Source organism: Fundulus heteroclitus, chromosome 1, assembly GCF_011125445.2.
Source record: "Fundulus heteroclitus isolate FHET01 chromosome 1, MU-UCD_Fhet_4.1, whole genome shotgun sequence".
NCBI lineage: Eukaryota > Metazoa > Chordata > Actinopteri > Cyprinodontiformes > Fundulidae > Fundulus > Fundulus heteroclitus.
The window spans coordinates 27,446,691-27,472,107 of NC_046361.1; the positions used below are offsets into that span (position 1 = coordinate 27,446,691).

The 25,417-nt window shown below is 37.1% G+C and overlaps 2 protein-coding genes across 2 annotated transcripts in view; both read left to right on the forward strand.

Annotated features, from left to right (window-relative positions):
* LOC105932272 (cadherin-like protein 26) overlaps positions 1-25,417 on the forward strand; it is an 81,850-nt gene that overhangs the window by 7,394 nt on the left and 49,039 nt on the right. Inside the window, exons 2-6 of the mRNA XM_021320925.2 lie at positions 2,703-2,765; positions 2,879-2,971; positions 3,085-3,231; positions 3,315-3,462; positions 3,710-3,882. Of these exons, the coding sequence (XP_021176600.2) occupies positions 2,703-2,765; positions 2,879-2,971; positions 3,085-3,231; positions 3,315-3,462; positions 3,710-3,882 (624 nt within the window). The remainder of the gene's footprint in view (positions 1-2,702; positions 2,766-2,878; positions 2,972-3,084; positions 3,232-3,314; positions 3,463-3,709; positions 3,883-25,417) is intronic.
* On the forward strand, positions 4,200-14,914 carry LOC105932273 (cadherin-like protein 26). Its single transcript, XM_036139549.1, has 10 exons — positions 4,200-4,372; positions 4,501-4,772; positions 5,875-6,020; positions 6,126-6,344; positions 6,450-6,671; positions 7,876-7,991; positions 8,382-8,444; positions 9,411-9,477; positions 9,619-9,690; positions 13,595-14,914. The coding sequence occupies exons 1-9, from the start codon at positions 4,202-4,204 to the stop codon at positions 9,675-9,677; spliced, it is 1,335 nt and encodes a 444-aa protein (XP_035995442.1). The 5' UTR covers positions 4,200-4,201; the 3' UTR covers positions 9,678-9,690; positions 13,595-14,914.

Consider the following 25,417-nt stretch of genomic DNA (forward strand, 5'->3'; position numbering starts at 1 on the left):
CAGAAATGCTTTTTCTTTTTACTTTTGTTTTTCAAATTATAAACAACAATAATCACTCCCGCAAAGTAAATAATCATTCAGAGAACACATTGAAAACAAACAACAAGAAAAACAATGATACAAGGCTCTGTTGGGCTGCTGCAGATGAGTCAGTGGTGACTGAAGTGCTAATGATACAGCATCCTCCGTGGATCGATTCTCCCTGAAGGCAAAGTGCAGGCTGTCCAGGCCAGCAGGGATGGCATCCTTGATGTGTTGTAGGAGGATCCTCTCGAAGCACTTCATGGTGATGGAGGTCAGAGCAACAGGACAATAATCATTGAGGCAGGTGATGGGTGTCTTTTTTTTTTAGGGACAGTCACGATGATGGCTTATTTCAGGTAGGCAGGGATGACGGAGAGCTGAAGTCGTCTTCGATGCACCACTTGTATCTTTGCTTGGCCTTTTGGAGGCCTTTCTTCAGTTCATTTCTAGCCCTGCTGCAGACCAGTTTGTCTCCTAATGTGAACGCTGCATCCCGAGCCATCAGCAGGGACCACACTGTCCTGTCCACCCACGGTTTCTGGTTAGGACACACTGATTGTCTTCGAGGGTAGGTAAGCATCAGCATAGGAGTGAATATCAGAAAGCACAGGTGATGTATAAATATCTAGATCAGCATCTCTCCAAATACATCCCAGTCAGTGTGTTCAAAACAGTCCTGTAAAGTTGAGCAGGCCTCATCAGTCCAAACCTAAAAGGTTTTGTTGATTGATCTGGTTCTATAATAATAATAGAACTTTATTGATCTAACAATGGAGAAATTCACTTCTGCATCTTAACCCATCCCGTTGGGGAGCAGTGGGCTGCCACTGTGCGGCGCCTGGGGAGCAATTGGGGGTTAAGGGTCTTGCTCAGGGACCCAGAGTGCAGGCTGTGGGGATCGAACCGGGTACTTGCAACCTTCTCAGAGTGCAAGCGCGCTGCTCTAACCACTAGGCCACCACTCCCCCTTCTGCAGATTAGTGGCTTGTAGGCAAGTATCAGCTCCACCTAGATGTGATCTGATGGACTGAAGTGGGGAGAAGCAGCAGCTTTATACGCTCCTGGGATAAAGCAGTAAACTTGGTCTGATATATGATTCTCTCTGGTCAGGAACTCAATGAATTTATGGAACATTGGGAGCACAGCCTTAAGTTCAACATGATTAAAGTCTCCTGCTACAAGCATAGCTGCAACCGGGTTGCTGTTCATAAATCCACTGATAAAGCTGTAAAGCTCCTCCTAGGCGAGCTTAGCATTAGCTTTAGGTTGGATGTATGTGACAATAATTGTCACAGAGCTAAACTCTCGAGCCAGTGTGAATGATCTGCATTGAACTACTAGGTAATCCAGATCGGAAGAGCAGAACTTCCCGATCGCTTTTGCTGCTGTGCACCAGGTGTTATGAACGTACATTATTAAGCCTCCACCTTTACTCCACTCTGCAGTTTAATTTCAATCTGCTCTTTTTTTGTTGCGTGTACCCTAAACCTGTGTATGTTCTGAAAAAAATGTCACCATGGAAACGTGCAGTAACAATAAAAGGATTCTTGATAAATTATGTTCAAACTCTAGAAGACTAAACGCTGAAATGGAATCAGAAGGTGCTTCAATATAATTTTATATTAATCGTGTGCATACTTATTCAACTGTGTTAAGGCAGCTTTTCTTTTTACATTTCCTCTTCCATTAAATCTGCTTAATCTATAAATGTCACAGTATTTATGCAAAAACGTATTCATCGCAATATTATTACTCCTTCACAAAACCTGACATGTGCTAAGATTTAAGAGCCACTGTACATCCACAGACATTTGTTTCAAGTCTTGATTCCAATCAAATAGCGTATTATACCCTTTCTGTTTAAAGCTACAGTTGGTGATCCTGTCCAGAATGTATTCAGAAAATGGAGGTTAAGAATTAGATCTCAGTTACAACTGCAGGTTTTAAAAAAAGTGTTTTAAATAAAGAATAATATTTTAGTGTCAGAAAATACATTAGAAGATACATTTAAAAATTAAAATAGACAGTGAATTAGATGAATTTGCAACACAACTGTTGTGTTTTCTTGTTTTTCTTCCATGTAACTACGGAGAAGCAACTCTGCTTTACAGCCTCATTGTGATAAAAACAGCATCTGTCCTTAGAGTGTTTTATTATTGTTATCCATCCATCCATCCATCCATCCATTTTTTTTACTCGCTTTATCCCTCATGGTGTCGCAAGGGGTGCTGGTGCCTATCTCCAGCATTCAATGGGCGAGAGGCAGGGTATTATTATTATTTAATTTTTTTATTTTTTCCCTGGTTACAGGATTTTTTATTTTTCTACCAGCGTGTTTTTCTCTCTCTCTCTCTCTCTCTCTCTCTCTCTCTCTCTCTCTCTCTCTCTCTCTCTCTCTCTCTCTCTCTCTCTCTCTCTCTGTATTATTGTTGTGTAACTTACCCCAACATTATTTGTGAAAGTATCCTTAAATTGAGTGCACATATACTCCATCTTGTTTAAAAAGAAAGTGAAGATGCACTGTAAACATTAACTTTTAACTCTCAGTTACTTAAAGAAAAACATTGTTGACTAAAACTTAACTAGTTGTCCTGTAAAATGATAATCTGAATAAATGGCAAAAGAACTGATCTTGATAAGTAAGTAAAATTACTTTTCTGTCTTCTCATTCTATGTAGGTTGCATTAGCTGCCCTGGGGGAGAGTAAAGGGAGCAGCAAGCACCATGGTCGGGTTAAACGGGTAAATAGCTGAAAAATTTGGAGAGGAAAAAAAAAAAAACCCAACAATTTTCTCTAAACAAATCTTTTGTTCTTTTGCAATTGTTTGCTTAATCCACATGTGGCTTTTTTTAGGAGTCCTTGATACGTTCCAAAAGAAGATGGGTCTTGTCGACAGTAGAACTACAAGAGGAAATGAATGTGAAATACCCATACAACATTACTAGGGTAATTGTTTTTTTGCATTTATTGTGAATTTAATATTCTGTTGTTGTAATTCAATTAAGGTTATTAATGTGAAAACTCGGTTCTAATGGCTTGATTATATGTGTCTGTTTTAGCTGCACAATATGAAAGTTGTTGGGAAAGATCATCGGTTTTCGGTAATGGTAGAAAGTGGGGAAGACGGGCTGTTCAGCATTGATGAAACAACAGGAGATGTTTTTGTACATAGACGTCTTGATCGAGAGAAGAAATCCTTCCACCAAGTGAGCAACAATCTACCACTATTAATACCTGGCATGGTATGCAGTCATTTAAAACTGTGTTACATGAGAACTTTAATCAACAGATCCGATTTCATGTCACGGAAAAAGCGAGCAACAAGGAAATTGACAAAGAACTATTTTTGGATGTAGCAATCCTAGACATAAATGACAACGCACCAAAATTCAATAAACTTGTGAAGGAAGCCAATGTGAAGGAAAACATAAAATCAGGTAAGTTTAGAAATAGTGAAACACTGATAATGTACATCAATCAAAAGTAAAAACCACTCTGTTTCAAAATTTGAAGAAATCTTTGACTTAGATTTTAAAATTTTAAAATACTTTTTGTTCATTTCCGGATTAACTTTAGTGAAGGTTGAAGATAATGATTGTGTATTTGTTGCACAAGTTATGTTTACTTAGATTTAAACTTTGAATTTTGTTTTTGTGAAGATAATTTGAGGATTCTTTATTCCAGGAGAGTACCTGCCAATATCAATGGAGATCACAGATGAAGATCAGGAAGACACAATAAACTCAGCATTTGAGGTCACCGTGGCTGAACAAACACCAGCTGAACCAAAGATTAGAATAACAAACGTTATTGGCAATACATACCAACTCACATTTGAAGGATGTTTTGACTATGATGTAGGACAGTTTTCATTTGGAGTATTGTACCTTTTTTCAAAATTCACAAACCATGCAGTGTTTCTGATAAAATATATTTTAACGTTTTTTTTTTCAGAAAGCAAAACAGTATTCAGTTGTTATCTTAGCATCTGACAAGGGAAAGCCAGCTCTTTCCAGTTCTGCTACTATCACACTCAATGTTATTGACACAAACAGCCATCAACCAAAGTTTAAGAACACACAGGCAAGAATTATATAATATTTTTAATTTAGTTCTTAAAATTATAAATTCTGCTAAATTCATAATATCTTTACTTTACAGTACCAAGTTGAGGCTATGGAAATGACCCACTCTAAGGAGATTTTAAGAGTTGCGGTAGATGACATGGATAGTCCCGGCACTCCCGGTTGGAAAGCTGAGTACTACTTTATAAGCGGCAATGAAGATGGAATGTACAATATTACCACTGACCCCATAACAAACGAGGGAATTATTGGTATTGCCAAGGTAACTTTTTCTCCACACCTTGCAGAAAATGTTTATTCATCATAAACTAAACCATAGCTCTACCAATCATTAACCATCATCAAGTATCATAAACAGCAACTAAGCATCTAAATATGTGTCTTTTTCAGGAGAAGAATTTTGACATAACCAGTTTGGTAAAACTGCAAATTGGAGTTAAGAATCCTGAAACCATGTCATTCTGTAAAGATGGAAAATTAATTACAGATTCAAGCCAGCTTCCTCCCCCCGATTCTGTTAAGATCACAGTGAGAATGATTGACACTAACGACCCCCCAGAGTTTGAAAAATATACTGACACTGTACACCAGAAAGAGGAATCAGAGCCAGGAAAGTCACTGTATACTCCTATAGTCCATGATGTTGACTCTTCCAACATCAGGTATGGTCTCACAAATATTGCAATTCTGTTCTGATTTTTTTTCTTCACATTTTTATTTTTTATTTTTATTTATTTTATTTTTTTTTTTTTTTGGGGGGGGGGGGTTATTTGTCTATTTGGCAGAAAACTTTCTCCTGAAGGACATCAATGATTGCAACTTTACCAGTTTATAACTGATTAAAACTCAATTGTAAAACATGCATTTTAAGATAAAAAATTACCAAACTTTTGCAAGATGAGGCTATCGATGTTCTTTGAAAGATAGAAAAAAATAATATATGTAAGGTATGTGATTTACAGTAATTCTATGGTGTCTCCCTCAATAGTCCTCCCTAGTAGTTTTGGCTAGTAGTTTTGGTGTGTGTGTGTGTGTGTGTGTTTCTGGTCTTATATATCTCTGAATAGATTTAACTCTTCTTTTACTAAGAAGCTTTTTTTTGGTTGACCACTTATTCATTTTTGTTTCATTTAAAGCACCACTAAATGACATTTTACTTGAATCTATCCTCTTCTAAATCCATGTGATGGTAATCCAAGTATTTATGACACAATTGAGGGGTCTGTCATCACCTCCCTACTGTCTTGGCTGAAAAAACACTCTTGTAACTTTCTATGTACCGTGACCCAATGGCAGTCTCACTGCTCTGTTCGCATCTTGTGGTAAAATGAACAGCGATACTTTAATCCAGAGTAAGGTAATTTAGCAGTGTTAACCCGTCCATTTAGCAGTGTTACCTCCCCCCTAAAAAAACAAACAAACAAGGGACTATAAAGGAGAGGTATAAAGACACCTGCTCGTGCAGACAGCGAGCAATCCGCATACACATACCCAGTCACGATGCTGTGAGTGGACTGGCCAAAACTATCTGTCTGCATACACACATTTCTCTCTCTTTCTTCAGCTGCTTTGAGAGTTTTAGTGTGCTAGGTGTTGGGAATGCTCCGCGGAGGGCGGCCTGTGTTTACAACAGTGATATTTTCAAAAGGTCCTGTAGGGGGAGTGCCACACAAAAATGACTTAGTGCTGCTTTAATGTTGCTTGGACTGTTTTTGTTCTGATAACCAAAGTGACCTTATGTCTAATTTTCCCAATTCTGACCAGGTTTGAGCTAATAGAAGACCCTGCTAATTGGGTGACTGTTGATAAGAAAACAGGAAAAATCACAACAATCAAGAAGATGGATAGAGAGTCACCGTTTGTTGATGAAAATAATATTTACAGAATAGTAGTTGCTGCAATTGATAATGGTATGATAAGGCATTTCTAAACATTTGAAACCACACTAAAATGGCAAATTTGTTTCACTTAATAAACTGAACTTGGGGAAAATTACCTTTGCTGTGGTTTTCAAGGTGCACCTCCAGCCACAAGTACATTTACCCTCAAGGTTCACATCGGGGACGAAAATGACAACATTCCCACGCTGGTCAACAAGACAGTCGTATTGTGCGGAAACCTTGCCGATAAGGTCTCAGTGCCTGTGAAGGATGCTGATGCAGATCCTTACAGTGGACCCTTCATCTTCTCCATTGCAAATGATGACACTAAGTGGGAATTAGAAAGTACCTACGGTTGGTTCTCATCTTTGAACCCTTACAACTGAAACCATAAAATACAAACATTACATTACAACTTAACATTGACTGCATAAATATTTCTCTTTATATCACTGAAAGGTGAAGAGGTCGTCCTTGTTATTCGGGAGAAGATTCCCTATGGTAACTACTCAGTGCCACTGGTAATTCAGGACAAGCAGAATCAAGCTACAAAGGAGACTCTGAGAGTGGAGGTGTGTGACTGTGATGAAAGTGGTGTTTGCCATGAACATAAACCTCTTTCCATTGTCCTGGGTGGAGCAGCCATAGGACTAATTATTGCAGGACCGCTTGCATTTCTGTGTAAGTATAAGATTACATTGAATCATCCAAATGTATTGTCAGTACATCCCAGGATGTCTTGTTCATGTCTGTTTTAATTAAACCCCGTCCCCAGTACTGGGGGCAGGTGGAGAGTTTATCCTGAATTTGTGCTGAAAAAAACATGCTTATATCTAGTTACTTCAGCAATTACAAGCTTCATTTAAACATAGACATTTGTGGAAAATACCAAAAAGTCAAATTATTTCATGCATCCATCCATTATCTATACTGGCGACATGTCCAGGTTGTATCCCGCCTCTCGCCCATTGACAGCTGGAGATAGGCACCAGCACCCCTCACAACCTCAAAAGGGATAAGCGTGTTAGAAAATGGATGGTTGGATTATCAAATTGTTTTGGAATTGCTGAAATGTTATAGTGCTCCCCCAGGGAGCAACATAACATTTATCGTGGGCTGATTAGAGGCTGGGACTTAATAGGTGCATTTGCAAGGGTTTTATATACATATAGTCATATTCAACAAATTTGATATTGTAAAGTTGATTTATGTCAGTAACTCAATCACACTACGGGAAATACAATTTAGGGATTAACACAGACGGATGATGTTGTAAAGCCTTTATTTCTGTTCATTAAGATTTTTTTTCCCCACCTCCAGATAATACAAACACAGCATTTAAGATTAGAACATTACATCAGACCAATGAAAAAACTTTTTTTTTCCCATGCAGAAACAGAGGCTTAACAAAATGTATGCTTAATACTGTTTTAAAGGAGTGTTCTTAAGGAGACTTTAACAGACTAAAAAGCCCCCTATCGCATGTTCTAACTTATTCAATATGACTTCTTGTAATTCTCCTTCTCCTCCCTCTAGCTCTTTCTCTGTCATATATATATATATATATATATATATATATATATATATATATATATATATATATATATATATATATATATATCACAATTTTTGAGATACATCAACAGTCTTCTATGTTCTGACCAGCTTTTCTTCAGCTTTTCTGAAAAGCCTCTCTATAGCTCTCTCTCGCTTCCTGGTCTGCTGAATTTGATTCGTTTTTTTTCACACATGTCTATTCAATCTTATATTAAGAGACTTTTTTAAAACTTATGGGATATATAATTTAGAAAAAGATCACCTTTAATGTTGCACTGAATAAAGAAACTTTGTAAACTGTGGTTACAGTATTTTAATATATCCACAGTACTTCTCGCCATTGTTGTGTGCAATCGAGGTTTGGAGTTTACATATTTGGATATGGATAAAGGCACTCAGACACTGGTCAAGTATAACGAAGAAGGTGGTTGTAGTGACTGCAAGGTAAGGTGTGAAATGACTTCTAACTACAGAGACTGCTTTTTCCTATATTAGGAGAGTGGATTGTTAAATGTAGATAGTCTTCAATGAGCAGTTAATGTTTGACCCTTTAGCATTAAAAACATTTGAAGAATTTCAGGCATTACATTTGGGATCATGTCATACTTTGCATCATTCACTCTAATCTGATTATACAATTAGATTAGATTGCTTTGCTGTGAACCTGATTCATTGGGTATTTTGAAAATTTTTCATGTGAACTTTACCTGTTTTACTTGTACAATGCATTCAGAAAACATTTGTTGTTAATCAAATCGAGTCTTACACAGAGCGTATAATACACTGATACAGCAAACACAAACGTCTTTGACAATGCTTCTATTTCTTTGCCAGACTGATCCCTTCATCCTAACACTAGGGGGTTTCGCAGATGGCAAGAAGATTTCCTACATGCAGGTACTTGTCACCACTTTTGGGTATCCATTACAACTTAAGCCTTAATTCAGTCATTGTGTGTGATTACTTTTTCATTGAATGACAGCTTAAGTTATTGGTATATTGGTTTCTTGGGCTAGATCACAGACAAATGTGTTAAAGGCTTTGGTGCTTGGAAAGATGATTCCAAAAAATAAGCTTGGTTTTCAAAGGATTAAGGTTTACGTAAGCGTCGTAATACAACGCAAAAGGCAGACACAACCTTTTTTAAATTATATTTAACCAGGAAGGCACTCTAGTCAGCTTTAAAAGTAGTATAAATTTGAGTATTATTTTTAAGCTTCATAAAGGAAATAATTGTAAAAACATTATATAAATTGAAAACTTAAACTGCCAGATGACTTTTATAAAATATCTTTATGAATATTAATATTGACATAAATTCCATCAATACATCATATGAACTATTTACAATATACAATTATATATATATACACAATTATATACAAATATGTATATATATATATATATATATATATATATATATATATATATATATATATATATATATATATATATATATATATATATATATACACACACACACACACATACACACACACACACACTTCCCCCTGCATGACTATATTAAAATTTGCATCCTAATAGACATCAAATCGTTTTGTTTTCACTTTTTGATTTCTATACCCTTTCCTGAAAAAAAAATATTATTATTTTTTATTATGCCTGCCATCTTGACATTCTAGGAGGGAATAAATTGTCACCTGCAATTTTTTATTTTACAGTAAATTTCTTACTTATTGCTCCTTTATAAATTCTTTCCTTGTGGCTGAAAATTTATAACTGCTGACAATTACTGAGTGTAATTCCAAATATTTTATACATTATTCATATCTGGATCCTATTACATATTTTTAGCTTTCAAAATGCATGTGCCTGCTTTATTTATTTCTTGTCTTCAACTAGAACACTAGGACACCACCAGGAGTTCTCTATGGTAATGGAAGGAACAGCACAGCAACTTTCAGCAAAAGTAAACCATAGTTCTGTTTATTCTGTTATGGCTCATAACTTGAGTAAATTTATTTCCCTAACACCCACTGATCCATGCAGTTCTTGACGTCTGCTCTGCCTTTGGACAATAATTTAACTTTGTAAAAATATGTGTCCACAGATAAACTCAGACATGAACACAATAGAGTCAATGCAGCAGAGAGCACCAAGAAGCTCTAAGAGGGCTTCCAGAGTGAGTGATTATGATTATCTCTTCTGATTTTTCTCAAAGACTGTGCGACATGTATGGTACTGTGAGTGAATGTTGAGAACACACTGCAAGCTTTAATCCATGAAGCTTGCTCAACAGTGTATCTTTGAAATACTATGTTCCAGACTGAACTCAGCAGTCAGATCTCATCCATACAGACATGTGGCATTATCATTATTCATAAAAATGAAAATAGTGGATGTTCATAAATGGCTCCTTAACCTGTTTTGCCAATTTATGCAATTTTTGCTTACTCCACAGTTACCTGATGATGGTTTTAAAGTGTAAGATTTGTAACTAATTTTAACTGCATTAGCAAATAAATGAATAAAAAAAAGCATTTCATATTTCAAATTTTATTCATAATGCTATTGAGAGAATTAGGATATAAAAAGATACAAAATAAAAACAGCATAAAAAATAGAAATCTGTCAGTGTGGGTGCAGATTTACATATTTTTTGAAGGAAATAGTAAGAAAAGTTAAAAGATTAAACTCTTTAGCAAGGCAAATTTATTTATATAGCATATATCAATACAGAGACAATGCAAAGTGCATTACATGATTAAAATACAGGAGAAAAAAAACAGAGAAAAATAAGTAGCAACAAAATGTAGAAACAAAATAGAACATGTGAAAATAGAAACTAAAAGCAAACATTAAAAACAGTTGGACTACAAAGTTGAACAAATGATATTTCAGTAAAAACAGTTTAACTAGAACAGTCGAAGGCAATCCTGAACAAATGTGTTTTTAATTTTAATTTAAAAGAACTCAGGCCTTCCTCACTTTTACAGTTTTCTGGAAGTTTGTTCCAGATAAGTGGAGCACTGTAAATAAATAGGTTTGCTTACCTGTATTGTGCTGCTCATGCTCTTTGTCCATTTTAAGCTCTGCTGTAAGAAAAGAAAAGCCCTCTTTAGTTTCATCTTTTAACTTTTCTCACCATTTCCTTACTCTGCATACCTAGAACCAGAAGCAAACACGGAGAAGCAGCATTTACTGTAGTTCCTGTCGTAAAGTATTCACATCCCTTGAAATTTTTCAGAATATCTCAATAAACACTTTTTAATCTACTTAAAACAACAAACCTCAATATATATTATATGTAACTTATTTAATAAATCAATGGCAAGTTATATACACATAATAAAATGTAAATGATACATATATATATATTTTTTTAAAAACGCAAAAAAATCTATAAAGTTTGGCTTGAACTATTTCTCAACCCTGCTGTTGAAGCGGAGCTACGAGCGTCTTTGAGCTGATTTCACCCAACCTCGTGCACCGCGCATGTGCAAACAAGGAACCTCTTCTTCGTCTACTCAGATGAAAACATAGGCGTGGAGAGAAGCATGGTGGCGGATCGTGTGACATAGAGTCAAACTACGGAGGTGCACCTCGTAGAATTGCCAAGGGAGCGCGTTTCGTTCTTGTGAGCCTCATATTTAACAGGCAGAAGTACAGACCGGGGTAAGGCAAACTCAGATAATCTCCAGGCAGGTCCAGGTCAGAAAAACAGGGCAGGAAAATCAGAATAAGGTATCAGGCTGGCACAGAAGTTAAAAAGGTGGCAGTTGGGTTAACGTCAACAGGATTACAGAAGGGAATGCTGGACAAAAACTCACTGATCTGGCAGAGAACTGAAGGCTGAGGCAGGACTATATAGTAGAGTGCACAGGTGAAACGGAGTGAAACTAATTACAAGAAGGCAGGTGGAACTAATCAGGGCAAGGGAGCTGACAGATTGCTGAGGGGAGACCAAGCAGAAACTGAACTAATAAATCAGATAACATGAACCAAGACAAAACCCAAATCATAACACTGACACTGATTTGATGACCTAGTATACACAATAATACAATTTAAGGCATGGTATGTTGCATGTATTATTTTATATTTTTATTTAAATTTAAAATATCTTAGATTTTTTTAGATACAGTCTAGAAATAATGTAATAACCTCTAAGTAAACATGTTGTGAATGAGTTATTTCAACGTTTTGATATTGAGTCTGTTACACTTTTTTGATATAATTTCTCCAGCTGTATAAAACACCCGCTCACATGGCACAAATGATGCTGGAGTGCAGAGAAATTGTAATGAAAGGCAGAAGAGGTTTAGACAGACTGTCTTTTAGATTTTCCAGTATATCATAGGATCCTGGGAGCCTCTGCTAAGTATCTATGCACCTCTTGGATGACATCATCTGTGGCACTTTGGGTCTGCCTGCCCACTTGGATGTCAAGATGTTGCCCTTTTTTAGCAGCAGCGGCATTGTTTCTTGTGGTTTAATATTGTCCATATGCCTTTTTTTATAGATTTATTCCACTTGCAGGACATGCACACTTTCAAGCTTATTTCCTGTCGTTGCCATGGTGAATCACGTTATTTGCATTCCATTAATCGGGCTGTTTTCATGCTCGTTTTGACGTTGAACTCATGGTTGATTCGACGCTGTGTTTAGTTACCTGACTTATATCATCTGTTCTGAAACCGGAAACGCTGAGTATGACAGAGTGATGTAGAACTACTCGGAGTAGCAGCTTTCTACTACTTTTTCTGAAACCAGGCTCAGAACAAAGAAGCACAGCGCAACCTGCCCAACCATGAAGGAATCTGCCCAATCCATCAATCATTGGTGCGCTCCCATCAGCACCTGGCGCTCACACAGTGGGGCCGTGGTACACCATCACACCATTTGCAAAATGGTAAAAAAAAAAAAATTGGTTTATTAATATTTTGTTTACAGTTCCGCTTTAATTTTATTTACTGCGCAGCATAGCTTTGCTGTGCGTGCTGAATCCAAATGATGTGCCGCACGCGCGCAGCTTAGAGGGAACACTGCTTTGGCGCATCAGTCAGTTCAAAACAGTTCCTGTATTGGTCACATGACTTTCCCATAGCGATACGCGCATCGACGCGGGTGTTGCTCTATCAGCTCGACGAATGCGCCGACACATCGCCGTTGACGGACCCATCATTAATATCTAACGTTTGTTCATTTTCAAAGTGAGGAAACGTGAGCAGCGCTTGGTCCGGCGCTGTGAGCAGAGTCCTGCGCCGCCGAAGTCAAACTTCATGTGCCGCCTGAACGTCAGTCTGGTAGCTTGGTTAATGACAGGAGCTCGTTTACGTGTGTAATTTTCCCAGATGTGATTAAAATGTGTTCAGATTAAAAGAAAAAGCATTCAGAATGCACTGTTTACACGAGCTGAAAATCAAATAATCCGACCATGACATGCGTTTACTCGTACCAAGCTTTAATCAAAATAAAAACTGCATTGGTTTTGGTGCGGGTCCATTCTGTTGCAAAAAAAAAAAAAAAAAAAAAAAAAAGCGTTACATGTAGTGATATTTAATTTAAAATTTCAAAAGGGTTTTGTGGCTTCCAGTGTTTTCATTACTGTGTGAAACAGGTCCAAATGGCTCTTTGAGTGGTAAAGGTTGCCGACCCCTGCACTAATAAAACTAGAGAGGGTAGGGCGAGAGCAGGTCCAAAGAATAAACAGGCAGAAAAATTATAAGACACAGGAGAACAATACATGCAGGCAGCGGGACAAGACGAGACATTCTGGCAGGGAGTGGATGAGTGAGGCAGGTATATGTAGGCAGAGGAAAAGGTGGAACTAATTATTAAGGTGACAGGTGGCCCTCTGGGCCAGACTTTAGACACACCTGATGTAAAACCTACCAAAACATCATCTACCTAAACTGACAGTCTTGGTAAGAAGAACATGAACAGCTAAAGGAACAACTCTGGTGATGTGTCAGAAATTCATAGTTCAAGTAGGGAAAATTCGTTGACACGACAACTATTAGTCGTGCCAACAATACAATAGATTTAAATTGAGTTTTGACTGTTAATGTGACCTTTTCTTTCAGGTTTAAATCTTATAGATTACAACAATGAAAAAAGGAGCTGCCATATATACCTCATATTCTATTGACTATTGCCTGACTTATGCTGGAGGAGGGGACAGCAGACAGCTGTCATCAGTTACTGGAGCAGCTGCCAAACGACGACCAAGAGGTGGATTTTAAATATCTGGACAATCTGGAGCCGCAATTCAAGACCTTGGGAAACATTTGTTTGGAGTCAATTCAAACAAAGACGTCTTGAGTTGTAAAAGAATGCTGGAAGGAAACTTGCGTGGCATATAAGTCACTCATACCTTCTTCAAAGGGTACAAATACAAATGGACTTTCTGAGAAGTGTATCAACAGAATAGCTGGATTTTGTACATTATGTACATCACATACACATCACACATCTTTAAATCCATGAAACAGGGCTTGTGTGGTAGCAGCTGCAGTTTGCTTGCTGCTATATGCACTAGGTTATGCTCCATCAATTACGAAAAGCTACATTTTGTTAGAAATATGATATTTACTTGTTTCTTACTTCGGCAAAGTTATTTATGTTTAAAAGCAATTTTTAGTTGTGATATTTTGGATGTCATTTGTAACACTAAACAGAAGTAAACTTGTGGAAACTGGGATTTAAAAAAATAGCTTGTACAATAGTAACCTTTTGTAGAGGATTCTTTATGTGCATCAACACAAAGACTGGGGAGAGTCAATAATACTCAGTCATGAAGCTGTAAACGTGTTCACGCAATGATGAGGCACATGTGGGTGGGGAATGAATGTTGAAGATTTCACAAAATTTTTATTATTTCTTGTTATGTTAGATTACCTATTTATAAACATTACTTAGACTTTTTAAGAAAACATGAACGTAGTGTTATGAAAGGAATTTACATTTACGATAACTAAAAAAAAACATGTTCACAGCAATAGAAAGTGAAAGTATTAAGGTTACTTGCCAGTTTTCTTGTGATCTAAAAGAGTTGTTGGCTTGTTAAGTTTGTTAGCAGTATCCACAGGGTATGGGTCTTTTTATGTGGTGAGGCTAAGTCACATCTGACAAATATATAACGGCATTTTCTTTTTGCACTGGGACCCTGTCCCCAACTTCCCTGAAAGTTTGAATTGCAACTTAAAAAGGGTTCATGGTGCTCTGTCTAAAGCAACTTTATTTTGCCATGTTGGGTAGAAATTTGACTCTAGCCAGTCACTCAGTGTTGTTTTAATAGACACTGTTAATGGTTAGCCTATACAGAGTCCTTTGCAGTTTCTACTTTTGATGTTTCTCTCTAACTTTGAAATAGGTTTAATTCTGGGTCTTATTTTTTCTAAATAAAACAAAGTAAAAAAAGACTTATTTTTAAGTTTAAAATAATGTTTTTTTTTCTGTTTAATTTCCTAAATCGAAGACTAGGTATGATTTAGTTCTAATGGATACAGCATACAGAAGATCTGGGAAAAAAGTAAGCCTGAAACAGAAGCAGTTTTTTTCAATAGCTTTTTTTTTATCTATTTGTCAAATAATTTCCCTTACATTTAAAATCATCTGCTTCTTACTCCTCCTTTGACTGCTCTACTACCAACAATTGCAAATTGTCAGCGGAGTGACAAAAGGTGGATATGTAATACCTTCCGAAAAACAGGACAAAAACGTATTTATGAATGCCAAGAGTAGCTTTTTCTCTTGTCTTTTTTGGAGACAACACATTTAACATCAGGTAAGTCAGAGTTCTCCTCAGCTAGAGAATAAAAATGAAAGACTTCTTCACGTAAAAAGCCTCTGGGAGTGTGTGAAACCCTGTATTCTGCTGTCCTCTTGTAACACAGAATATGACGAGCTCAGACTTGTCTGCTTGGAATTTAAAAACAATCATGTTTATTATTTTCTGATACAGTGCTTTGATCTGCCGCTTAATTGTTATCGTTCACATGCTCTTTCCACATAACTTCCTGCTTCAAAACTGCCGCCTCCCCGTCTCATCCACTGAATGGGGGAGGATACATTAACACTAAACAAATCCAGTCACTATCAGACAAACTGTTAAAAAGCTAGAAATGTAAATATAATTTATATCAGACGGGGTGCAGTCTAGTTTCTCCTCCTGCTCCAGTAAATAAAGAAGTCAGTTTATGAGCCGTTGACTCAAGTAATGCAATTGGTGTCAAGAAAATATTTTTTAAAAGTTTGATTTTATCTGATGAATTGTTCAGGTGGAATCCATAATGAATGTTTGTGATCAAGCTAAAATATGTTTATAGGAATAGAGAAAAGCAAACATGCTTTTATCACGTGCCCAGGTGCTATGCGCAGGGAGTAATGACGTGCAGAGAGTAATATGCAAATCTAAACCTGTTTTCTCACTAGACAGACACACGTATCACAAGTATCAGTTCAACAAACCAGCGCATATTGTGTTGCTTTTGATTGCGTTCATTATCTGACGCTGTAGTACGCTGCCATATTTACTACTTTCTCTTGCTTAATAATATTAAATACCAAATATGAAGCATGAAGTATAAATAAGTTGATTTTCAGAGACACAGGAGGCATCTGAAAAGAAAAACGCAGCAAGAACTACATCAAAATGCAAGCCAAGATTTGTATTTGTATTCATAGAGAGGGCAATAATTTTCACAACTATGAAGCAATGTTTAAACCATAATAAGAAAGAAACATTTTTTAACTTGTTACAGGCTGGCAAAGCACTATTTGTACATCTCTGACAATACGTCTGCAAATCCACTTGGTGCTCTCTTTCCAAAAGTACTGGATATGCACTTGTTGAGAATTAAAAATATATCTTAGTTGAGGTTACTGAGGAAAGCAGAGTGGGGTTTGTCGCTTCCTGCTTCAGCGTAAGATAAACATGGAGTTTTATTGTCCTGAGGGGGTGGTCAGCAGGAGAGGGGGTCAGTCATCCTCCCACTGAGCCATGTAGGAGGAGTTTAAAGTTGATAAAAGGAATGTCTTGGTAAAACTTACTTCAGACAGACAGACAGATTTATCCACCGCGGTGAGAACAACATCTTGTAAATGGTATGTACTCTGTCTCCATATTTAATTTCTATGAATTAAATATGTATTTAAATCGTTCTACCTCTGATCAATGATTCCTTATTTTATTGTCAAATCTTAAACCGGGGTAAAAATGGGCCTTTAGTAGCGAAGCAGGATTAGGCCAATAATAAATAAATCACAATTTGGTTAGCCGTGACCCGGATATGACATTAAAATGGAGGAACCTTTTGAAATTGGGCACGAAGAAGTAATCACTTACAGCAAAACAGGGTCGACCCGAAAAAAAAGTAAGGAGATTTTGATTCTCCTATTGGCTAAAGATTAGATGTAGGCTAAATCAAGTGTTGCTGTAAGTGAGACGCTTTCTTCTCAAAATATCAGAGGCTGAACAGTACAAATAGGTTTAAATAGAATTTATGTTGAAACCGAGAAATGAGAGAATGAGAGTTATCTGTATGTCCACGTCGGAAAACCGTAAAATAAGATAGAAATGATAAAAGAGATAAAAGCCAAGAAGCCGTTAAGTTGTGAGGCTGTTATAGAAATGATAAAAGAGATAAAAGCCAAGAAGCCGTTAAGTTGTGAGGCTGTTGAAAAATAAAATAAAAGATAATAAAAAAGATAAAATTACAAAGATAAAAAATAGTCTCGGAAGTTGGTCGCTCCCTCTCCAGGAATGACGAGTCTGGGGTTTTAACACTGAGGTGGAACGTTACCTCGGAGAAAGGGGACTCTCCAAAGAAACGTAGCGATAGGTACTGCCAAGAATACAAAACCATCTAAAAGTTGAGGCTAAGACAGCAAGACCTTTAAAGTGAGCTGTAAAATAAGATAAGAGATTAAAAGGGGCCCCAAGGGGACATTTATATTGTTCTCTAGCATCAGAACGAGGATTCTGATTGCACGACGATTAGACCGAGGTGGTATTTAAATGAATAGTTGGTTTCGTCGAGTGGAAGGGTATTAAGAGAAGACCCTCTGCGCGCGCAAGGCTGTCTGTCTTGAACGTTGTCTGTCCTGGTCGGTTTAACAATTTTATTTTGGTTTAAATGGGATCCATGGTTTGAATGATTAGAAGCTCCGGTCTGAGTCTGTCTCTGTGTGTGCGCGGCTTCGAAGTCTCTTGTGTATGTGTGTGTGAATTCCTCCACGTGCGTGGGCCTAAAGATAAGAGCGGTGACTGGGGCGCAGTTTAATTTTATTAAGTAAAAGTGATAAGTAAAAATATGGGTGAAAAACTAAGAGGAATTTGGAAATCATTAGAAAAAAGGTTGATGCATTAATAATGTTTGTTGAAGTGCAGGAGAATTTCAATGCAGTAAAACGTTTGAGGTATTGGCTGCAAGCTGATTGGGTGAGTTGCATTGGAGAGAGACCACGGCCTGCATTTTGGTGAGTTTTGGAGAAAACTTTTTATTTTGAACTGTAGCCTAAAAGTTAGAAAGTGGTTAGAAGTTTGGAACAGTTGTTAAAAATTTGACAGAACATTGAACATCTGTTTGAGGCATTATAAATTGGGAAAAAACAAAAACGGACACGGGGCTGCCTCTGTCCCCTTGTCTTTCTTGTCACACATCACATGAGGTCAGGAAGATTTAATCACGGTCTTGAGTTTACAACATGGGGGTAAACAAAGAAGGGAGCAAGTTTCATTGTGGGTGATGATCAAATCACCAGCTTCATGTGCAGTTAGATAAAGGAGACATTCCTTATCTGGGGAAATAATTTTATCTTAGGTTAAAAACAATGGTACCTTCCTGAAAGCAAGCTCTTAGAACAAACCAAGTGCCTGTAGCTTGATAAAATGAAATGATGACATTTATATTTTTCTAACACCTTCTGTTAGAGTGTAATTTTAACTAGCGTTATCTATTGCAAAATAGCATTTCAAAATGCCTAATGAATGTATATACTTTCAGACATTAAATATAATATGCGATTAAAAAGTAATTAAAAGGTTTTCATTGTTTGATAGCCCTAGTTATAATAGATAAATAAATAAATATAATCCGTCAGACTTCAATCTAGCTGTTTACTAGAGAGTAGTAAATCCTATCAGCTTTTGCTCATTTGCAAGCCTGGGAAAACCACATTAAGCAGAACTAAACAGAGTTAAAAGTTGGGTTAAACTGTACCTTAATAGTGTGTGCAAACGGATATTGCGGCTGATTTGATAGATACTGATATTGCAGAGCGCCAGAACCTAGTAGAAATAGACAATATTACGGGATCATCACAGAACGGTCCCCAAATTATTCATTATATGTAATCACATTTTCATAGTCCCACAAAATGCAGATGCCCTTGTTACACAGTAATTTAGAGCCCGAGGAATCTTTTTTCTTTGTTCATTTGGTAATGTGCAAATTCTGGTGAATGAACTTTTCAACATCAGTTGCTGGTGATTGTGTGTGGCCGGCAGAATTTGACTTCAAAATTTACTAAACACAGGCGCATAACTGATTTTAGAGCTGTTTTAAAATGTACCTTTGGTGTTTTTTATATTTTTTTCCTTGATAGATGGAGTTACACAGCATTTTCTTTATACACTTTAGCAGAAGGTTCCTGTGTTTGACTGGGACTCTTGATATCTTCTGAAAAAAAAAAATCATTAGGATGGATCTAACACACAGGTGTGGATCCTAAATAAATCAGTCCAATTTAGGGGAATTATTTAGAGTAATAGTGTTACAACAACAAAAACAACGTGCCCTCTTCAATATCACAGCTGATGAATTTCAATCTTGATACGCTCTCTCAGACAATATTTGATACACCATTTGCCTGTGACTCAAAGGAAGGGTGATACACAATGCTTGAGTTTGTTAATTACTAAAAGTTGGTAACATTACAGTTATTGGAAAACAACATAGGAAGGAGTGAGAGTAAGCAGCTGATTCCATTGAGAACTGTCTCTATTTTAATTTAAGGTGGGGGAGTTCCGTTCCCCCCTGTTTTTCTTTTTCTATCTTAATTTTGTTACAGGTCTGTTCGTTCTGGAGTATGGACACGTCTGACATGAGACGCAGATCGGTGCCGATTTGGGGTTGGAAGAATAAAACTGAGCATTTACAGCCGATATGTGTGTCGTGGGGCACCTATCACATCTGGGACAGTTGCTTACGCTGGACACTGGACCAAGGACTGTTTCACATCACTAAATACTGGCAAGAAGTCCCAATACCACCTCACCTTCAAGAAGGTCAGTGCCCCAGCAAGGGGATAACGCTCCCATGAACAATGTTTCCTCACCCTGGAACAATGGCCAATGCCTATGAACGGAACAGATCCTAAGCTATCAAGGGAAAATGACTGTCTGCATACACTGGAGTTGAATGTCTCATCCAGTTTCTGAGTCGTGGACCAGAACTTTGTCACTGAGGTGCATCGACAGCGAATCACTGCAACACGTGGGGGACGAAATGTGGAGTTCCATACATGGAAGCTGTGAGTGCGACGTCTAAGCTCCAATCTCTTTTCTGCCTGATCTGCTGTACATGTCAGTCCAGTCCATCTCAAGGACCACAGACTGATAACAGACTTTTTGTTAAGGTAATTCAGACTTCTATTTCTACCACTATACTTCTGACCAAATTTAATGGAAAGTGATTTCTAATATTTTTTCTGTGTCTCCAACTTTTTGTTGAGCTTCTAGGCAAATGGATTGGTGCAGGTAATAACTTCTTAAGGCAGCCGATTGGGCAGATACGAACACTACAGGTTTGCGGTTTTGAAAAATATACTACTGTCTCTTAAAATTTTTTATTATATAACTGATATGTTCCTTTTAAACATGAGTTTTAATTCTATTATGTCCAGGACCATATTGCTCATAATTGACAGCAGAAGGTGTATTTTACCATCACAATTATTAGCAGAAAATCCACTGGGGTGGGGATATTTTTCACATTTAGGGTTCTGTGATGCTGCAAGCTCACAGCTGCATGCCATAAATTTACAGACTGGAAGTTCTTATCAGCTTCTATGACACAGGGGGCCTCTCACTAGCAGGCAAAGGGGTGATTTGGGTGAGACGTCTTGTTTCCTATTCATTGCAGAGATACACTTTTTAGGTTAAACGGATCTGTTAGGCTATCTCTTGATAACTCATAAGTATTGAGATTTTTCTATTGTACAATATAACTGTTGCATGCTAAAACTTATCAGATTTTCACCAGACTTTGCCGTTACCAGGTGTTTTATTCAGGTAAAACCCAATATTTTATCAGTATGTAAGTACCTTGGAACACTCAGCATTCTCATACCATCAACTTGCTGTGAGCATATTAGTTTACAATTAGTTTACAACAACTTTTGATGGACTTCTTGTAGATCTGTGGGATTATGAAATTGCATTAAGTTTTGATCTGAATCCAGGATACAAGGCAGTGTTTTTCATGCTTCAAGTCAGATAATTATTTGCAGTTAATTGATTCCCTGTGATGACTAATACTATTCTTTGTTAATGTTTTGTAACAAAATTAATTTTGTTCCAAGCAGAGGGATATGACATAAACATTTATATGATAACACTGTATCGTAAAGTTATATAGACCTTAAACTTTATATTAACCCTTGGTACAAGTAAACAGAAAAACTACATAAACTAAAAAAAAACTGGATAAAACAGAGATAAACAGAGGGTAACTTAATGCATATTTAGTTTACTTTAAAATTATTGGTGTGTCAGGTAGTTTGTTAAGGATTCAAAGCCACGTATATCTGTTGCAGTAAACTGGATCAGGATTTGTAACAACTGGATAAAACTATAGGTGAACTAAAATGAGGGTTTGCTTTTCCTCTCAGATTAAAAATAGGAACTTTTTTACAGCATAGACATCTAAGTAAAGGGTACAGAAGCAAAGTGTGGTGACGTGCTGAAAGGTTTTGTGAGGTGTGATGGATGGTAATCTTTAATTTTTAATCCAGAGAACATTCTGACATTCTTACAGGATAACAGTGTTATGGAAATATAATCACTTATATATAATAGTGTAGCTTAAAGTAATATAAATGTTAACTTTAACCCAGTGACCTAAACAGATGAGGATATATAACAATGGTTGGATTCACACTTCAATGAGTATGTGATAAGCAAGGAAGTATGACAGTCTTGTGAGCAGATAACTCTGTTAAAAAGTGCATGTCACAAGGTTTTACTATTGTTCCAGTTAACACCAGGAACCGAGCTAAGAGAAGAGATTAAATTTAACGGTCAAAGGTTAGGCAGCAGACTCACTGTCTCAAGGAAACTTAGACAAAAGGTTGGTCCAACACAAACGGGCCCTACATGCGTCTCGTTACTATACTTTGATTTCACAACTGCATTAACTAATTTTTGATTTTACAGACAGGGGAATCTTCACCAGAGATTAACGTATTTGTCTGGTCGTTGCATTTTCTTACAGGACAGCGTAAGGACGGGGAAAATGAAATTACGATAAAATGTCTCATTAACTATTACATTTCTAAAATAGGATGGAGATGGAACAATGGAAGATGTGAAGTGTGTTTCTTGTGGGAGTGTTCAGTTAATTTCATTACAGGATATGTTTCCATATGACTGAAAGGAGCTTTTCGGGACCGAAGTCAACCTCCGGAATTACAGGATGCGCGCTAAAGTCATCACAGACAGATGTGGTGGGCCAGAGGTCAGGGGCCCATCAGACTCCAGGAGCCGTGTGTACCAGCCAAACAGAGGGTTTAAGGCTGGCTGACTGGAAGGGTTTTCAACTGCCACCCACCCGTGCCATCCGGCAACGGGGCAGCTCGAGGCGCCGATAGCCACCCACGGAGGGGCAGCTGGAATTTTATTTTGTTTTCGTTTTTTATTTTTAATAAAGATTAACATACAGTTCTGTGGAGACCGCGGTTGGAACACTGACTCTTTAAATCATCTTCTTTAAAGGCGAGAAGAAGACATCTCCGAGACGCAAGACATCATGACCACAATTGAATGCATTGTGTAAAAGAGAGAAAAGAAATTGAGAGTTTTTGTAATCACTGCATATGTCTTATAAGTTCCATATTCATACGGTGTTCAATATTAGTATTGTTAGAATCTTGGTTTTGCATTGCATGAAAATCTGTTTTTTATTCTGTGGTTTGATCTGAGTGTAGAGCTTTCATGGGTTATCTTTATTTCTAAGAAGACATTTTGTTAATCTAGGTTAGGACTCTTAAAGTCATATTTAGATCATATAATAGTTTCTGGTAGTTGCACATTTATCTTAGTTTTGCACCTCTCGGATAAAGGTGCTTACTTTTCTTAATTCTAGTAGGTTAGAGATTCAGATAGGTTTAGTAGCTTTTTAGCTTATACTTGGGTTATTTTACATTTAAGGGGAACATTTGAACTTCATTTGATTTCATAAGTCGCCAACAGAGGGGACAGTGGGTTACAATATTACATTTTACTATTTACATTTTGTTTAAGGGTTTCAAGACATAGACTTAGTTTAGCCTAGTTATTGGTTTGATCTTTGAGGGATCAAAACAGAGGGGTTGTTGAGAATTAAAAATATATCTTAGTTGAGGTTACTGAGGAAAGCAGAGTGGGGTTTGTCGCTTCCTGCTTCAGCGTAAGATAAACATGGAGTTTTATTGTCCTGAGGGGGTGGTCAGCAGGAGAGGGGGTCAGTCATCCTCCCACTGAGCCATGTAGGAGGAGTTTAAAGTTGATAAAAGGAATGTCTTGGTAAAACTTACTTCAGACAGACAGACAGATTTATCCACCGCGGTGAGAACAACATCTTGTAAATGGTATGTACTCTGTCTCCATATTTAATTTCTATGAATTAAATATGTATTTAAATCGTTCTACCTCTGATCAATGATTCCTTATTTTATTGTCAAATCTTAAACCGGGGTAAAAATGGGCCTTTAGTAGCGAAGCAGGATTAGGCCAATAATAAATAAATCACACACTCTTGGTTTCCCTCCAAACCAGTTTGCTGTTTGTCTTTGTCTTATTCAGTTTTTCCTTGGAGGGTGATGTTAGTTGCACACGCTATCTTTTTCTTGACAATTGATTTGTCAAAGGCCATGGTTCATGGATTTCAAAGCTGGTTAGGAGTGAGATATGTCAGGCTTGTGTGAGCTTTTCTTGTTTTACTAGGCACAGGGATAAAAAATATCCTAAGTTACGGTAATGATAGGACTGACTATAAACACTGGTATACAGCAACCAGTAAAACAACTGCAGTCGCAAAAAAAAACAAAAGCTTGAATTTCCTCGTGATCAGAAAACTCTGTCAAATGCTATATACGTCCTTGCAATCCTCTTACATGTGAGAGCAAAGTGCTGCAACGTAAGGATGGCAGCAACTTTTTCTTTAGAGTTATTACTAGAAGATAGTTTCATCCACATCAGCCCCTTTTTATACTAATCAATTTAATTTATTTACAAAAAACACACAAGTAAGGATACAAGGTTTTCTGAAAACTTAAAAATGTGAAAAACTGAGACCAGAAAGTTCCACCTTTAACGTGAGAAATACACTGAACAATTCAAATGAGAAAGACAATCAGTTTATCAGTTTCGGTGGTGGCTACGGTGAAAGGGAGAAGGGACAAAGGATCGGGGGTGCTGGGTGCAGTCGGTGCCACTGGAGGATCTTAAAAAGTGCAATCATTTGAATGATGAATAACCTTCTTATTTAGTTTAAGTATTCTGACTTCCTTTATTGTTTTCACACCATCCACCAATTAAATCTGATTAAAGTGAAATACAGTTTAGCGGTTCTATTTGGATATTTATGATTTACCCAGTTTTAAATTTTTTAGATAAAGCCAGCTAGATCGCAGAGACAAAGCATCAGAAAGATCCCATAGTACAATGCACAACCAAATACTGTTGTGTAGTTTCTCTCCCGGATAATTTTTTTGGAACTAGCTCTGGAAGTCGCGTGGTTCATGGAGAAGCAAATAGATCGTAGCATGTTCCAGCGTAAAGCCTTTTCAGTGTCAGTGTTTCTGAAGCAAGGTGAGTTGAATAAATTATAGTTATCTTTCTGCATCATATTAATTCATCGGTTCATTACTCTTATGAAATAAATTATACTTTATGTACTTGGGTTGACAGAGGCACAGGAGTTAAGGAGTTTGTCCTGTAATTGGAGGGTTGCCAGTTCGATCCACCAGTTTGATTGTCTGTCATTGTGTCCTTCACCCGATTTGCCTGCTGGTGGTGGTCAGAGGGCCCGGTGGCGCCGATGTATGGCAGCCTCACTTCTGTCAGTCTGGTCCAGGGCAGCTGTGGCTACTAGCTCACCACTGTCAAGGTGTGAATGAGTGAATGACTGATTGTAATGTAGTACTTTGGGGTCGTTGGACCAGTTAAAGTGCTATTCAAGTACAAGCCATTAACCATTTATGTAGTCGGTTTTACTTAATGTTGCCCCAAAAAATGAAGTAGTTGGATTGAAACTGTAGTTAGCTACCATGAGAAACTGCTTTAAAACCATACGGGCCACACTGACCTAAATAATTCTAGTTGGTGACAACTTTTAAAATCTAGATTTTTAGCAGCAGTAGTTAAAGCTTTCTATGAGATTCTAACTAACCACAGTCGGCAATAGAACCATCCTTAGCATGATCTTATAGCACAGTTGTTTCTTTGTTAATCGAGTTGAGGATCAAGTAAAGAGTGAAAAACATTACATGATAATCTAAAACTTTTTGATAAAATATATGATACATTAAATATAAAATGTGAAACATTTGTTTGAGTAACCTTTACGTTCAAAATTTAATTTGTAAGAATTTATTCAGTACCTGCTTGAAATTGCCAGTATGTAGTGTTATCCATCTACATGATA